Below are 12,121 nucleotides of genomic sequence, written 5' to 3'. Positions count from 1 at the left end.
GAGTGATCCTGGTAGTGAACACTGTGAAGCAGGTAGGAGTGATCCTGGTAGTGAACACTGTGAAGCAGGTAGGAGTGATTCTGGTAGTGAACACAGTGAAACAGGTAGGAGTGATCCTGGTAGTGAACACAGTGAAACAGGTAGGAGTGATCCTGGTAGTGAACACAGCCCGTTTCCATTTGGATGAGAATACAAAGACCACAATCAAGAAAGTTTTACTGAAGTCCACTAGGTCTTCTGCACATTCAACTCTTAATTCAATATAACCTGCCTGATAAAATGAAGTTTTCAACCTATGGAATTTACTTCTCTATCCGAACCCACCAAGCTAAACGTTTCAGTTGTTTGACAGCTGTAGGAGGTTCAGTGGTATGAGATCGAAGATTAGGGATTATGAGCAAAGTTCCTTCACTGTTCTTTTTCTAGTTTTTGTTAAGATTGTTAACTTAAACACTGATGTTGTCTTAGTGCCTATAGTTAACAAGAATATGACAGATGTGTTTGTATTTTTATTTTGTTTCACAGATACTACAGATGCACTAACCAAGTTTAAACGTGTGATCATACAGGTACAGACATTTAATCATATTTAGTTTGTATTGTTGAGAACAGACATCCTAATTTCAGTAAAAAATATGTGCAGATATTTCATTTACTATCACTTGTTCAAACTTGCCATTGTGGGACATGCTTTTATTGATGCTTTCATCAAGATGATCGACTGTACCATTTCTTCCTTTTCCTCATGGTCAAAAAAGTATCTTGCGCTGCCGTACATATTAATCTGAATTAAATCAAACTTAAAAATAAAAATGTGGGCACACATATAACAGTCTGAGTTTATTAAACAAGATAAAGATACAAAGTGTTCTTGACACTGATATTTTCTAAAGTCATTTTCTGTTTTGTCTGTGCATATTGAGCCAAATATGAGACTGCAATGCAAGACAAATGAAAAAAAAAAATCTAGACATATGTAACAATGCCATACATAATATATGTTAACAGTTAATTAATACCGATTACTGTCAGAATTCCATGCGGAAAATAAAAGACTGAAGGCTGAATACTGAAAACATCAACAGTGGGGGGAGACATACAACTGTCATTGAACAATAGTAAAATTAAGGCTTAACAACAAAAGAACAAAAAGATGGATACTAAAATCGAGTACTCAGAAAATTATTAATAATTGGAAATACAGGTACAAAAATGAACAAAGCACAGTATTTAAACCTTGTAATTTGCACTATTAATGAATACATAGTATACTTCATAGTAAATGTAAGTACATCTAATTGATTTAGGGCGATTTAGACATGTGGTCTGCTGGCTAAAATAATCAGAGTCTTTAAAGCCCCAGTTAGGATGCACTGTTTTATTGCTAAATAGTGTCAACCTAGTCATGTAGGACTAATCTTCTTGTTTGGGGTGGGGGACACAATTCTGATTCTGCTATGGGAAATGTAAACATCCCAGATATTCACATCCTCACTAAGGCCTTGATACGTGAACAACTTCACTTCTACTCTATAGCTCTGTACGTTTGAGAACATAATTAGAGCATTCTTGTTAGACCTCACTGAGAAACACTACCAAGTACTCAATGTAACATTCAAAAGAGGCTCGCTATAAGAAAGAACGTCTTGCCTGCCCTGTACATTTTTTAAATGTAGGGAGACGTATATTTTTCGTTTTGAGGACAAACTGGGACAGACAGGAACATTAAATTTTCTTCTTTAAAAAAAAGAAACACTGGGCGAAATAAAAAATGTTGGTCACATTTACAAATGGTTTTCAAACAGTCATTTGTATGAATCTGTAAACTATCACAAAAATTATGGCAATAACATCTGGGAAATTTTAGGGAGCAATTTCATGGTCCTATAAGACAAGAAGAAAAAAATGTAACAGAACAATAATAAAAAAATTTACATATTCATAAAACTTTCTGGCAGTTTCTCAGATGTTCATGAATTAAATAATATGAGCTTAACAAGTGACTGGTATAGTATGACTGAAGACAAAATAAAGTGTGCTGTTGAAGCTGCACTGTGACAACACAAGATGACCCACTTTAACAAGTCAAAGACTGTGTATGCTTAAATGGATCACCGAATGTGACATTTTGGTCGGGGTGTGTGTGTGTGTTAGAAATATACTGAACAGATTCTAACATTTAAATATGTATTTAAACAAAATGGTGTATGTGTGTAGATGTCATTACCAGTAAGCATCTGCATGTACATTTGGAAACAGGTTGTCTGGGCCCACCTTCGGGGGATTTTAAAAAATGATTAATACTGTATACTTCTGTTTTGTACTCCAATACTAAACATACCATATACTGCATTGCATGAGGTAGTGAAAAAAAGAGAACAGGGATGTGTTGACCCTTTTTCCACTGTGACGGCAAATACTTTTCAACACTGGCCCAATTGAGACTGCAAAGTACTAAAGGAACAAGGACTCATTAATTTCATCTTAAAATCCAGAGCACTATTTTTAAAAAGTGTTTTAGGGTAATTTTTACATATAAATGTAATCCCTTTACAAAATATCTAAATTCAAGTCTATAGTACTGTGTTTGTATGGGGTTCCACCAGCTCACTGGTACATATCAAAACTGACAGATCTAAGCAGCTTCCATTAATGGTGACCATTGTTTAAACATTCAAAATTAGTGAGTGGAAAACTCCATTTTAATACTGTTACAGGATTTTTAAATTCTTTTTTACAGCACATTCTGAATCAAAGTACATTACAAGATAAAATACTTACTTGGGATATTGGCCTTAGATTTAAAGCCGCAATGATGAAGAATCTTTTGAACAATTTCTTTGTACATTAAAATACTAGACCACTCTCACCTAATGAGCTGCCTTTTGACACTTGCAAATAGTCAAATCATTTTGAGCTGTTACTCAGGGACTTTCGCATCAGTTTTTTCTTCCCAAAAAATTTTTCTTCCCTTCCTTTTTTTTTGCTTAATAGACCCGTGACTTCCATTTTGCTGTCACGTGTCAAGGTACTTTTGTACTAATCGTTGTAGAGGGCGTAGAAGTTTGTTCACGCACGCATGCAGTGGTTAGGGCATACGGTTCTGGTTCTGACACTTTATACTTGAGTAGCACTTCTGTGTCATTACAACGACCCATTAAATGGACAAAAGCACAATGTAGTTAGTCTAAACAAGTGCTGAGAACAAAGGGAAAGAAGTCTGACTTAACCTTATGGGAGAAAGCAGAGGAAACCTGACTGGATTTCAATGACATTGCACAGCAAATAAGGATACATCTGTGATGTAATTAATACAAGCAATTTTAGAGAGCACCTGGTCAGACTGGCACTCTTATCTTTGTTTCTATGGTTTCTTTTTTTAATTTTTTTTAAACATTATCAATGTCTTAAGACAGTAAAAAAATAAAAAGGACTATTACCACATAACAATGGCCCACAAAATCTGCCCTCTATGAACTCTGGGAGCTGACAGTAAAATGTACAGTTTAAAGTGCAGGTACAATTTAGTAAAGTTTGTGCATGAGATAGGAAAGTAAGGTCAGAATTCAGCACTACATACCATTCTGGTAACAATACCAAGATACATAAACAGCCATTTTATGCTGTGTTTTCTAGTCCTGCTGCCTGAACTCTACTCTATTGTCTCCACACTTTAAACGGTCAATTCCTAAAGAAGCTGCCATGCTCCGCAGCTTTGAAAACACCCTTCCCGACACCACACTTGTCACAAAGATAGCACACTTAAGCATGACTCCTGATAACCTTACTTTTTGAATCATTTTTGAACCCAGGATCCGATATCTGTTATTAACGAAGCTTAAAGTGGAAATGGTCATTTCCACACAAAGACCGAACAAATTACCCTGTAAAACCTGATGGCGCCTTGGCTAAAAACGGCGACACAAACCGAAAAACAAAACAGCAGTTCAACTTTCTGAAAGGCAGAGAGCCCCCAAAAGCAAGGCCCTTACTTCCCATCTGAAAACCACACAAGCTTCTGAGCTAAAAACCACAACACTGGAAAGTGCTTAAAGCTTATCTTTGGATGTCTCCCTAACACACCATCTGTGACGATGTGAGAAAGAGGCAGTAGGGAGAAGCCTGTTGCCCTGTTCTCGGGATGCATGTCTAGATTCCCAGCGCCTGGCTCCAGGTGCCAATTCCCCTCAGAGCCCCAAGACTGTAGCCAGTTGAGCAGCTACATGGATTATTACTAAATGACTAAATGAAACAAAGAACATAACAGATACGGTGTCCTTCCAGGACTGAGGGGGGCTGTGTATTCCTTTCTGTCTTCTTATTTCTCAGCAGAAGAGCAGCCTAGCAGGCACAAATCCCAAAAAAGACCCCACTTTTATCTCCAAAGAGGAGGTGGAGAGAGAAGCAGCAGGAAGCTCAGATGAGAGACACACGTATGGGGATACTGGGGGATTCTGTTCTCTGTGGCGAGTGGTGACTTACAAGGTGCTCCACCACTGTGTGTTTGGACATGTGCTTCATAAGGTAGGTCTCCTGGAAATGGCAAGCAAAAATAAATCAATAAATATGCAAACAGGAGATGAGTTAGCAGCCCACGGCCGTCACTGTTGACATCACGATGGCAAAATTGTTGAATAAGCATGAGCAACCACATAATGACTTAATAATGGTGCATGCAATTTCCTTAACCAAACGCATGATTTATATTAATCTGAAGTGTTAGGTAGCAATAGAACTTGTTCATGCATAGGCCACAATAATTTTAGTTTCTGTTTCTCCAAAAAGAGAGACACCCCCCCCCCCCCCCCCCCCATTATCTTTATTATTCTACAGCACACATTTCAGTACTGTGTCATTTAGCAGATCAGTATGACTGTAGGCAAGTTCCCTTGGGAATCGAACCCTTTGCACTTCTAGCACGACACTCCACCAGGAGAATGACGGAGCTGCTATACATTCTAGCATTCAAATGCATAGAAATTCTCTATGACCTGAATTCTAAGCTTTAGCCCATTTCTCTGCATGTCTGGGAGGAGGAGCCAGTACTCACTGATGTGTATGCCCGGCCACACATGCTACAGCAGTAGGCTTTAGCGTTTTTCACAGCGTGTGCTGACAGATGGATCTGAAGGGAGGCGGAGTCTGTGTAGGCACGGTAGCAGTTTGGACACTTGTACGGCTTGTCTTTGTTGTGCTGCCGCTGATGAGACTGGGGAACGAAAGGCATCTTATTACTGCGTTTAGCATTCACAAGCAAACAGCCATGCCAGAGACTCTGTGGCCCCTGTGATCATGCGAGCTCTCATTAGGCCACAGTCTGTCTATGCCTATCTATGTCTTACCCATCTCAATCTCAATTTCCACCCACCTGTAGATTCGAAAGCTGCGTGAATGCTTTTTCACATCCGGGGTGGGCACACTTATACGGCCTGTCCCCGGTATGAATCCTATAAAAAAAGTAAACACAACTTTTCATTGTATTCTGACTGTTGATGAGGAAGGGGATGCACAATGCGGAAGTGCTCTAGTGCGATTAAACCAATCGGAGGTCGTCACACGGCGTCCACGAACCTGGTGTGCTGCTGCAGATGTGACAGCTGGCGGAAGGAGTTCTCACAGTAGGAGCAGTGGTACGGCTTGATCCCTAGATGAATGCGGAGGTGCTGCGCGAGGTAAGAGGCGTTGGCGAACGTCTTGGAACAGTGAGGACACTTATGGGCTTTGGCCTCTGTGTGGGACTTGGAGTGGATCTGCATCTCTGACTTGTTGAAGAAGGTGAGTGGACACACTTTACACCTGCCAACAACACGACCAAAGGGTCAAGGAAGTGTGGCCGTCACAGCCATTGTGATTCAGGGGTGGGCTACAGGAAGCAAATAACCAATCTAACTTGTCCGTTTATGAATATTTAGTCATGCATGTGTATATATCATCTTAACTAGCACATAATTACTGACTAAACTGGATTTGAGTCATGCCAAATAGGTTTCTATATGTATAATCCCATATAGGCAAAGAAATACAGATGAAAAAGATCCATATTAACATTCACACCTGTAGGTTTTTCCCTCCTTGGCGATGGTGACAGACTGATCAGGGCCCGAGGCTAAGATGGGGTAGGGTACCACCAGCAGGGGGCCTGCTGCGTTCTCCGCTTTGATCTTCTTGCGGCCACGTGGGGCTTTGGGCTGGGGGCCCAGCATCCCTGCCAGGCTGCCGCTCTTCACCTGGTCCATGCCGGGGCCGTTGGCCAGGCCCGAGATCACGTTCAAGGACGGCGCCCCCCCCAGCCGGTTCTGACTGCTGGACGTGGGTGTGGTGGGTGTCATGGCCTCGGAAGTGCTGAGGACGTCTGCCCGAGATGAAGGCGTCAGGCCTGGGGTTGAACAGGCAGGACATGCTTGTGTTTCGTAGTTCCATTTATGTTCAAGGGAAATGTTTAAATTAAGTTTATCTGCTGTAACTTATTAACAGATATTAAGAATTGTTTGAACTTAACTGTAAGACTTGTCAGTACATACAAAATCTGAAATTCGCATGCAGTATTCAAAATCTGCTCTAAATTTCACAAAAGGCACTTCCTATGTTCCCTAAACCAGTATATTTATTTTGAAGTAATACCAAGAAAAACAGGCTTAGACAGAAAGGAGCATTTCTGTAAACAAATGCTGCAAAAAATGTTGCAATTAGTGTAAATCAACAAGGCATTATATTGAAAGGAAGAGGTGCATGTATTGAGTCTTCCTCAGATAACAATCAGCATCCTCCCCATCAACAGTGAGCCAGTCTGAAGGGGCTGTTCTAGAATTTCTACACAGAAATGCACTAAAAAACCTTCTGATGTAACAGAACCCAATGTAACAAATTCTGACGTTTTGTTTATTTTTGCATTTTTTCAGAAAACGGGAGAGAAAGGGGGGTTTTAACTGATAATGGGACACAACAGAAATATTATTATCCTTATTACTAATATGTATTAATTATACCATAAAACATAACAAAAGCCAAAAAACATTTCTAAATGTTGGATTCTGTAGTGCCCTGTGAGATTAGTACAGATGAGCTGAAGGATGTACCCGAACGATGATTCCCCGCTTGCCGCATGTGCCAGTCTTCCCATAATCCTTTAGCCTTCACAGATGACTTATCATCCATGTTCAACTCTAGATCATCATGAAGAAAATAAGCACTCAGCATCACACACAGCTGTGACACATAAAGCACAAACAACACAGCTTAGCATAAACATGCATGTTCACATGCGTTTATACTGCACGCCTGGATACTGCAGAACCATCCTGGGCTCCGTATCATACTGCCTGTAGACTAACCGGTTCTCCCAAACCCACAAAGGCAAGCTGGACCCGTGTCTGCTGCCCAGTACCTGCCACGGTGCTGGAAGCTGGGCGAGCATGCAGCGCGATGTCTGGCTGTGAGGAGTTGTGGGCCTGCAGACCCGGCACCTGCTGCAGCTTGGGGATGGACATCACGTGCTGGCCGGCGTCCGAGGGCGGTGAGGCCACCAGCAGGGTCTGCTGAGAGGGAACAGTGGTGGGTGGCAAATGCGGAGCTCTGATCTTTTCAGCCATCAGCTGCTCTTTGATCTTGTTGATCAGAACCAGGTTATCCAGCTGTAAGAATCATTTGTTATGCTTAACTGGGGGACATTGGACATTACTAGGTGAGACATTGGACATTACTAGGTGAGACATTGGACATTACTAGGAGAGACATTGGACATTACTAGGAGAGACATTGGACATTACTAGGAGAGACATGCTCTACTGAGCGTTCCATGATCATATGATTGGAGGCACATGATTGATGTTGCATGAGCTCTTATAATCAAAATTACGTATATTTCACAATATTTGTTTTGGTTGACTGTAGAATATGGTAACATTGGATAAGTCCGTAAATGGCAGACTAAATCATGACTCGAGTGTTTAATGATCAGACCTCAAGCAAAATCTCAGGTATTCAGTACATAATGTACAAACTAAGAATCTGGTTGTATACGTTTACTATTGTGGCTCCCTCTAGTGGTAAAATTTACCAGAAAGTCTTCAAGAAATTCTTGACTGATTAAAATAGAATAATGTGGATTAAATAGAATGATATAAAATAAAATGTGAATAAACCAGCATTAAATCCATTTTAGAATGGATTACATCATTTTATCGTGAACTTCTAAGGAATAATTTATAGACGTCAACAACAAAGCTATAATGTGACCATTTTATGAAAGCAAGATGAATTAGTTAAAAAGTAAAACCACTCACCTGACCAGGCATGGAGGGAGGTGGTGGCCAGAAATAAGGATTATTGAAGCGGGGTTCTGCCATCCCTTCAATGAATGCAAACCACGGGGTTTCAAAACAGATTGTCACAACTTAGTGAAGACAACAGCCTCGCTAGGTTACTTATTAAAACGCAACCAAACCGGGTGTTTTCCCCACTTACGCCTTTTGAGAAAAATAATAGCCTCTTGAACATCTTTGCCATTTTAACAACATTAGGCTATGACACCAAATAGTATCGCTTATGCTTCCTTAGAAACATCAACGTTTCGTGACATTTCTATAAGGTTACACATAAAATCTCAATAGTTATGGAAGCGCCGTCCCTTGAGAGCAGCTCACAAGTTGTAAAACTTTTTTTTCTCAAAGTGCGTTAGAAACCCATGGACTTGAGACTAGACATTACTGAAACATCTCCACGGTCATGAGCAGGACGGGGTCAATGCGGGACGTGCCGCCTCTTGTGAACACACACCACACACTCACAGTTTTACCACAAAAATCAGACAAAAGAAAAAAACAAAAATGGCAGCCTGTCTTATTTTCATAAGGAAGGGCGCCATATTCTGCAGACCCCAAATGTTGGTTGATGTGTAACGCCGATGAGAACATGCGACCATGTTTGTGGTAACGTGTGTGTGTTTGTTTATGATGCACCTTTGAATCGCCCGGCCCCCTAGAAAAAAAATGACACTTCCTACAACAATCCTGCGTGCTAAATGTTCTTACAATCGGTACGCGGTGCCCAGTACTCAAAATGTTCCAGCATCCGTCGTCACCATTATCTTACAGCACTCTTCTTATTAAATATGCACAAAAATATTTTATAAATGCAAACGAAACCGCACTCGCGTAATGAAATTTGGGGACATGTTTAGCTTTCCGCGTAGATAAGACAACCAGTCTGTGTGTATGTATAACAATTAAATATTCGTCGTATATTTGCAGGAAGCAGTAAAATGTTGCCCACTAACCTTCTATCGCGACTGCAGTTTTCCTCGCAGGAGAACCTAAATAAACCTAAAAAAACCCAAATAACAGATAAATAAAGAGCTTGATGTTCTTTCTATGCGCCTCCAGATTGCAGAGCTTCCGGGTCACCGGTGGTTCACTTCTGGGTGTCACGCACGAGGGCTGGTGTGGTGCTCGCGCCGCAGTGGCCGCAGGAGCGACTCACACACGTGTTCATAACGTGTAATAACCTCGTGTGGTCGCGGGACATGGACCACCTGGGTACGTTTAAAAGTAAAGATGCAGCAGGGAAGAGGGGGTTATTACACATATCCTGTCAGCACCCCCGTAAGCTAAATGCGATGGTCAAAAGTGTAAAATATAACCAGGGTTGCCAACTTGTCTTAGGTCTGCAGCCAGACCCGTCTCACTTTTCAAGATCACTTGGAGTGAGATTTGAACCTGGAGGGGTGTAAATTGTTGACGGGGGGTGACGAACGTAAATTGTTACCGTGCGGGGTGTAAAATGGACACAAATTAAGTATTATATCGCAATCGATCGATATCCAGTGGTTGGTGCCAGAGCGAACTAGTAACTCATTGAATCATATATGTGGATCAGAGGTAAATAAACTAGATTTTTTTTCAGCGTGAGAAATCGGAAGTGTGGCGTGAGAGCGTGTGAAGACAGTCAAATGCGTGTGTCTCACGCTCAATGGCGCCAACCACTGGATATCGATCGATTGCGATATAATACTTAATTTGTGTCCATTTTACACCCCGCACGGTAACAATTTACGTTTGTCACCCCCCGTCAACAATTTACACCCCTCCAGGTTCAAATCTCACTCCAAGTCGCTCTGGCGCCAACCACTGGAGATCGATCGCGATATAACACTTAATTTGTGTCCATTTTACACCCCGCACGGTAACAATTTACGTTCGCCACCCCCTCCAGGTTCAAATCTCACTCCAAGTGATTTTGAAAAGTTGGCAATCCTGTTACTTAGAATATGGCCTATGTAAATGAAGTCCTTTAAACAGAAGTTATTGACTAAATTAAAACTTACTACAGCACTGCCTCCCATGGCTAATAGGCAGTGTTACAAATAACTTGAACCTTGTCTAAAAATTGTAGGCCTATTATATTAAACCAAAATGTGCCATGGCTTCAACTAGTGATGTGCATGTGCTTCTCTCTCTCTCTCTCTCTCTCATTACATTTGCTGTAGTGTAATTATGGAAAGGGGTAGTCCTTGTGTGTTCTTTAAAAAGTTAGAAAAAAAAATGTTCTCACTATAACTGGTTCTGTGATTGACTGTGTAAAACTCTGTTTTGGCAATTCCCTGTGCTTTAACTTAATATTTCATTGAGCATTTTCCATATTATAGGCATTAGCTAAATCTACAATTCTAGAATTATTCACACTCTTTTGTTTATATATTTAAATTACAAGCTCAATACATTTCTTAGTTAATTACACAATTACTATGGCTTAGATATTTGACAACCTTTTACATTCTTGTAGTACATTCTGTGCCATTTACACTTAACAAGTCTCCTTGATGATCCCCTACCCCATTTTAACCAGCTGTATTTTGTTCTTCCTGTTTTTATATACATGTTTTATATGCTGTTGTAAACGGTGAATTTCCACACTGTGGGACTAATAAAGAGATTTCTTATATTTATGTCTACAAACACCTGTGTTTGAAAGTGTACTTGCTTCTATTTGAAAATTCAGTAAAATATTGGTCCATCTAAATTAGGCCTACACATATGATGAATTACACAAGTTTGCACACATCTGATATTTTTGGTAGGGGTGTCCTGCAATAGTCGCTGATTCGACTATAGTCGATTATACCCCCTAGTCCACTATGAACGTCATAGTCGAATGTACCATTCTAACTGCATGGGGGTTCCCAAGGATGCAGCTAAGCATTAGTTGTTACATGAAATGTCTTTGTTTTCGTTATATATAGCCTTTTGTCAAATAAAATCATCCCAATTTCTGTTAATAAATATTTTAAAATGATGTTTGCACATTAACAATAGGCATCTTCCTTATTACACATTAATAAATCACACCCTGCTGTTGCACAATCCAAACTAGCGGAGCTGAACACGGTACAGAATACGCGCAGCATCTGCCGAGATTATAATGCAGGGTTGCCAACTCTCACGCATTGAGCGTGAGACACACGCATTTGACCGTTTTCACACGCTCTCACGCCACACTTCCGATATCTCACGCCGAAAAAAAAATCCAGTTTATTTACCTCTGATCCACATATGTTTCAATGAGTTACTATCGCTCTGGCGCTATCCACCGGCGATCGATAGATCACGATATAACACTTAATTTGTGTCAATTTTACGTTCGGGATCCCGTTTAAGGTGCTCTAAAAAAAAAAAAAACCCGATTCGACTATTAGTCGACTAAAGGGAAAATCTGACGAATCAGATTCGACTATGAAAATCCTTAGTTGAATACACCCCTAATTTTTGAAAAGGTTAAAGTTTTTGCTTTCTTTTGAAGCGATATGGTGTGTGTTCATAAACAGACTTCTAATTGCAAGAACCATCTGTAAAATAACTAAAAACTGATTCATATGGATTTACCAATTAACTGTAATTTTTTTTGCTGTCATTTGCACTGACTAAAACTACCATTGTGGTAGTAGCAGAAGGATGTAGCAGTGCTATTTAGGAAAATCACTGGGGCTATACAGACAAATCTCAGGCATATATTATTATATTACATCACATTTTATTATACCTCTTATTTTGATAACTGACATGTTTATTATATCCTCAAAAGTCTTTACAATTTAGCCATGATAAAACTCATTATTAACTCTATTATT

General features: G+C 40.2%; 1 protein-coding gene and 1 long non-coding RNA gene across 8 annotated transcripts; one reads left to right on the top strand and one right to left on the bottom strand.

The window, feature by feature from the left end:
- Positions 1-825: 825 nt before the first annotated feature.
- On the bottom strand, positions 826-9,420 carry znf362b (zinc finger protein 362b). 7 transcript variants are annotated; one of them, XR_013122700.1, is made up of 11 exons: positions 9,275-9,420; positions 8,283-8,347; positions 7,385-7,631; positions 7,077-7,163; positions 6,055-6,376; positions 5,572-5,796; positions 5,369-5,447; positions 5,051-5,209; positions 2,782-4,533; positions 2,228-2,274; positions 826-1,884 (listed from the first exon to the last, which is right to left on the bottom strand). XR_013122700.1 is itself a non-coding variant. In XM_076983566.1 (9 exons), exons 2-9 carry the CDS (start codon positions 8,343-8,345, stop codon positions 4,417-4,419), a joined length of 1,299 nt encoding a protein of 432 aa, XP_076839681.1. In that variant the 5' UTR covers positions 8,346-8,347; positions 9,275-9,420; the 3' UTR covers positions 826-4,416. The 7 variants fall into 7 exon arrangements, 4 of the variants coding, with proteins under 4 accessions (XP_076839681.1, XP_076839682.1, XP_076839683.1 ...); XR_013122698.1 differs by having other exon boundaries at positions 2,228-4,533; XR_013122699.1 differs by having other exon boundaries at positions 826-2,274.
- LOC143484714 (uncharacterized) lies at positions 7,539-8,463 on the top strand. Its single transcript, XR_013122701.1, has 2 exons — positions 7,539-7,681; positions 7,726-8,463. It is a non-coding gene; the product is annotated as an uncharacterized LOC143484714 (long non-coding RNA).
- Positions 9,421-12,121: the final 2,701 nt, after the last annotated feature.

This window comes from Brachyhypopomus gauderio, chromosome 21 (assembly GCF_052324685.1).
Source record: "Brachyhypopomus gauderio isolate BG-103 chromosome 21, BGAUD_0.2, whole genome shotgun sequence".
Taxonomy (NCBI): Eukaryota; Metazoa; Chordata; class Actinopteri; order Gymnotiformes; family Hypopomidae; genus Brachyhypopomus; species Brachyhypopomus gauderio.
This window is presented reverse-complemented; position numbering and strand designations above follow the sequence as displayed.